The sequence below is a fragment of the Anguilla rostrata genome, chromosome 17, assembly GCF_018555375.3.
Source record: "Anguilla rostrata isolate EN2019 chromosome 17, ASM1855537v3, whole genome shotgun sequence".
Classification (NCBI taxonomy): Eukaryota; Metazoa; Chordata; class Actinopteri; order Anguilliformes; family Anguillidae; genus Anguilla; species Anguilla rostrata.
The window spans coordinates 30,596,244-30,601,803 of NC_057949.1; the positions used below are offsets into that span (position 1 = coordinate 30,596,244).

Genomic DNA, 5,560 nt, shown 5'->3' on the forward strand with positions numbered 1-5,560 from the left:
TCTTACAGCTGTATCAGGTGCTAGAAATGGCTTGACACCATATCTTTTATATTCGTTTCCTCTCCGGAGCGTTATTTGTTTGGGATTGTGTGTTACCTTTTTCTTCCTGTGTTTCCCAGATCAGCCTTTGCACCCTGTGTTCAGTGACTAACGCTGTCCAGACAGGGGCCAGACAACTTATTGTTTACAAGATGTCTCAAGTTCAACTGCAAAGTCAACCAGGAGACAAAAGACTACCCGAAATGCGGAAAACGGGGGTGGGGGGTGTCTGGAGGGAGGGTGTGTGCGACTGTGGACGTGAACTTGAGAAACACTTCCTTTGAAGCTTGCCTAGTGCACAGACACGGACCTCAGTTACTAGTGTGTGACGCGCCTATAAAGCTAATGTATAGCAGCACGACAAAAATATATTTAAAAAATCCGTTTCCAAATGCTTCCTTGACATATCTGTCCTGATTATTGGGCGTGACCTTGGGGAGTTTGTTTATTTTCATTCCTGAAGCATAGAAAAAAATGTTTTATTTCACTTATCTCCATTTCAGTTTTTAAAGTAAAGATTAATTATTTATGTGATGCCTCAATTATAAATAATTGCACTATATTGGTTTCAAGATTCAGTTGATTCAACAAAACCCAGTTTGGGAACTTACAACAATCTACATAAAAGGCCCCCAAAATGGTCTTTTATGTGCAGCTTTAAGGCTAAAATAAGGGTGAACTCTGAGTGCACTTAGGAAAAATGTATCGATGGTACATAGCGAATCGATTCAATGTCCATGTCAATAAGAAATGGCACGAACACGCAGAAAAAACAAGCGATTTAGATTTCCATCAGATAGGCTTAGTTCGGTTTTTTTCCTGGTATGTAGGTGTAAGTTTACGTGAACCACACAGTTCAAAGGGTAAAGAGGACGGAATATCTTGTTCGCTTTCACGTTGTTCATTATGAATAACTGGTTTCCTAACATAACCAGCGTATTAATTTTATTGTGTTAGTGTGAATGTAGCCTAACGTTACGTTACGGAAGACTATTATTACCTAAATTCGACTAAAGCCTCATTCCATTCCGTTTGGAAAAGGAAATTGCAATCGACAGCACATCGGCCTATATGCGTAAGACTTGTCAATTATAAATATTCGATATCTGAAAAATAATTTGTAAGAAATTCCGGTTTTAATGCAGTGCTAACAGTCGTTTTCTGCCTTATAGGTCCATATCCGAGAATTGTATGCTTGGTTGTCTGAAGCAAAGATGCCGTTAATCCACACAATTAGCCAATAAACAAAGCACCCGGACCTGGGTTTGTAACGGCCCAATCAAGTTCAGTATTAGCTACATATTAGTGGATTCATTGCTTTCCTCATTTCTTATGAAGAGCAGATGAGCCATTTTTTGCACATTTATTGAATGATCAAAGGACGACAAAACTTTGTTTTAGACTACAAAATACAGTCAAGTTATCACACAGGCTGCATGGTCTGTCGACAATTTGCCTGTTGTATTATATTATATTATATTATGATTCAAAAACAGCATAATTTTAGCCAGCTGTTCCAGTGAACGAAAAAGAGAAATCATCAAGATATAACACAGAATGTGAAAATGCTTTGACCTCGTGTGTTACCATAACCCCCTAAGTCCATGTTAAATTCCTTTGAATTCATATATTTAAATCTTTTATTACGCACGTAATTTAAACCTTTGTTCATACATGTTCGCGTGCAGGACAAGCGATAGGTTGAACAAAACCTTTTAGGCTTGGCTACTTTCGCATAGATTGCCATTGTAAATAGTCCCGCTATTTTTTTGAACATCTGGGTTGTGTAATTACTGTGGCGGTTTGACCATATTGTGAATGGAGAGTAAATTATCTGGAACATCAGCATTTTTACTTAGATAAACATCTCTGATTCATTCCGCCGTACAGTTGCAGAAGCATGTCAGTTGCAGAAGCTGTAATGTAATACAGAAGCACGTCAGAATTATTTTCAGTGTAAGGAATTGCGTCATTTATTGTCAGGCCTTGACTTACAACTGGTCAATGAACATGTTTCAAGATAACGGTGAATTTAGTAGTTTTCTTTTACAGTACTCATTATCTCACAATACCTGCAAAGTACGAAATACAACAGGCTACTGTATACCCCAATTTATATTTAAAACAATCCTTCGTAATAGATCGACCAATGTCTGTCAGTGTCTGTAGCTTGTGTGCATATGTAGCCATTCTGAAGCAGGATAGTGCAAAGAGCTGAATGATGTTATAGATGGTAATGTTAGACATATGCTTGTCAACCTATATTTAACATCCAAATAGGCCTGGACGCCGATAGGTGCTGGGAGAAATTTCAGCTCTGCTCACTGTCCAATCGTTAAACTGTTCGGATCTGGACAGATGCGTAAATCACACATCAAAAAGACTATAAAACAGATTATAGCGTGCAAATAAACTTACCTGCGCGGGTCGAAATTCTGAGAAAATAGGCTATGCAATTCAATGTAGGACTTCGCCTACTCTGAACATTATGAAAGGCCTTACATACAAGCTGGTTGTCGCGAGCTTTAGTCGCCGCTTCTGAAAAGCGCATTTTTTTACATTTTGCTGAAAATAAAGGAAGCGAAGGCAGAAACGGCAGGGGTAGTAGTCGGTCTGTCACGAGCCAAGACAACTACATAAACAGCCCATGACGATTCCTGCTTGATTATTCATGAATTTGTAGAAGCCAAGGTCATAGCTTATCTTTTGAGCATTGGGTGCTCAAGGTCAAGGTTAAGAGCTGATTTATGGTAGCTGTCTGTGCCTCTTTGCTCTGTTTTTTTGTAACATCAAACATTCTCCCGAACGAATATCCTCACAGTTACACTGTCACCTGAAAAATATCTCATTATCTGCGATCCTTGTGCCCACGACCCTTGTGTGAGCCGTTCCCGGAAGTCCTGTAATGGAACCGGTCCTGTATGGAGGTTATTTAGCCTGCTTTTCTTTTACATCTTTATTTTTACAAGAAGCTCAAGGTCATACAAGTGTGAGAGTAATGCACAGACATTTATGAAGCGAATGTTTAAAATGTTATTACACCTAGCATTATGCTAGCTGCGTGCTTTAGCCTTCGCCTAACCTATTTCCGTTATCCTATTAAAGCTTATTATAAAAATGTATTGAATGCATATTCTCAACAGAAAATAAACATAGATAATTGTTCCAAATGTTAAAATAACTTCATCTAATCTTAATGTTCACTTTAATGTTTGTATTTGGTCTAAGCAATGCATTAAAACTGTATTACATGTTGTTTTGGACAGCTATTGCATACTGTATCTCTGCACGACGTGTAGTGTCGTGTTTCATGCTTGGAGAGCTATATTCTAATGAAAATGTAATTATAGCATTCTCCGTAAAATTATTAAGCCCTTAAATATTCCGAAAAAATATGACGTGAAGCAATAAAACTGTCATTTAAAATTGAAATGTTTACTTGTACACACACGGGTTCTCACACACATATACAAGCACGCGCATGCAAGGATACGTCTGCATATAAGATATCATACACATCACATAAGCGAGATACACAATCACAGCTTAGGAATTTGCATACAATTATTACGTACTTTTCTGCCCAATAAAACGTATATGTATATCTTTTTTTAATGTCAACTTTCTTTTTCTTTTGGTGTCATTGGTACATTAATGGCAGAACATTAGGTACCTATGTTCAATATATTGTAACAAATTTTCTAAATGTAATGTATGCTTTAACATATGATTGAATTGCTTAATAGTAGACCTACTGAATTAAAATTTGCATGCCTATTCAAAACGGTACAGGACCTGGATTATAATCGATACACGATGCAATACTCTATTCTACAAGCAAAGATAACAATGGCACGTCTAACGTTACTAGGTTACTAGGTAGCGGATTAAAATGCTTGAAAGCAGAAGTTATGTTGCGAAGCAGATGTTCTCTGCATGCTTGTTGTATTTACAGACCATTCACGTGCAGTCAGCTCTAGGGTTCGTTTCTTCGTGTTTGCGTCCTCTTCACCCGGAGGCGACTGCGATGTAATTCTGCAGCCGATGTGGCACATACAAGCTCAGTCCCAAATCCATTCCTTTTTCTTTCTTTAATAAGACAATGCAAGTCTCGAGTTCCGCCTGGCTTTGGTTAACCAAGCTGAGGAGCAATATTCTTCACTTTAGCGCTGAGCTTTTTTTCCTTCACTCTCCTGTTCTGAAACCAGATTGTTATCTGTCTTTCGGACAGGTTGGTTACGGCTGAGATCTTCCGCCTCTTGTCTTTCGTGATGAACTTGTTGGCGGTGTACTCCTTCTCCAGTTCTTTTAACTGCACCTTGGTGTACGGTATCCTTTTCTTCCTACCGCGGCGGAAGGAGCCGCCATCGTGCTGGTGAGCCACGACGTCTGGAACAAATAACACGATTAGCATTACTAGATTAAGACAGGCGGGTTTGTTTCAAAATATTTAAAAGACGAAAATTAAATGGTCAAAATTATTCTAGCCATCGACTAAATGTTAATGTGGCTCTTTCTGTTGCAAGCCACTATAAGGTTGCATCACGGCGTTTCTCCACACACGCATGGAACAGCTGTGAATACAATCTGAGTAAATATATTACCTACTTATTTTTCAGAGGACAAAATAAAACATGCTATTTAAAATGTTTAAAAAAAAACAGCTTAAATGAGACCAGATATTGAAACAGTCATCAGAATCATCATACCGCCTGCAGTTCATATAAAAAACATAGGCCACGGTTGCATAGAATTCACTTGCTGTACAAAATACATTTGTATTTTACCCCATCACTCCGATTATGAACATAATGCAATGGAATGGGCACGCGCTGTAGTGTTCTGGATATCTTTACCTACTAATGCCGATTTCCACAGGTTTCCACTCTGGCTCGGGTCTTTAGCGCAGTACATTTGGCTGCCCCATCCGTTCGTCAACGCCCAGGGCTGATAGCTGTCCATTGGCAGCAGTGTCTCGTGCCTGGGTTCTCCCGTCCCGAGAGTCTGCACCACAGAAACGTCCAGGTAGCTCGCCACGGGCTGGTAAGGGCTGGGATAGCCGTGGTAAAACGCGAATTCTTTGGTCCTGTTGGAGTACTCTTCGGAAGTGACAGGGGTGTCCATGTATTTCTCGGCTGGATAGCTGAGGGGGCTAGGCTGTGTGCAAGACTTCAGCGAGCCCCTCCCCATTCTGCAAGGATAATAGCTGTTGCCAAAATACCCATATGGCAGAGGAGTCGTGGACGAACTTTGAGGAACCGTAGGGCACGGGGCGCACTGCTTTCCCGCTTCCCCTGATCCCGAGCCAGATACATCCCCGGCGGTGTAGCTGTGCACGAGGCTGGACGGATGACCCCCTAAAGCGGAATGGGCCATCAGATTTCTGCATTGGCTGGCAGAGAAATTTCCGGTACCAACCAGACCCTCCATATTTTTGTTGAGCTCATCCAAGTTGTTTTCGTATACAAACATTACCGTGTCCGCCCAGCGAGGATTCAGGACCAAGGAGGTGGTCATATCA

The 5,560-nt window shown here is 40.4% G+C and overlaps 1 protein-coding gene across 1 annotated transcript; it reads right to left on the minus strand.

Moving 5' to 3' along the window:
• Window positions 1-3,380: 3,380 nt before the first annotated feature.
• On the minus strand, window positions 3,381-5,560 carry hoxb13a (homeobox B13a). The gene is made up of 2 exons (XM_064316064.1): window positions 4,896-5,560; window positions 3,381-4,428 (listed from the first exon to the last, which is right to left on the minus strand). Exons 1-2 carry the CDS (start codon window positions 5,554-5,556, stop codon window positions 4,172-4,174), a joined length of 918 nt encoding a protein of 305 aa, XP_064172134.1. The 5' UTR covers window positions 5,557-5,560; the 3' UTR covers window positions 3,381-4,171.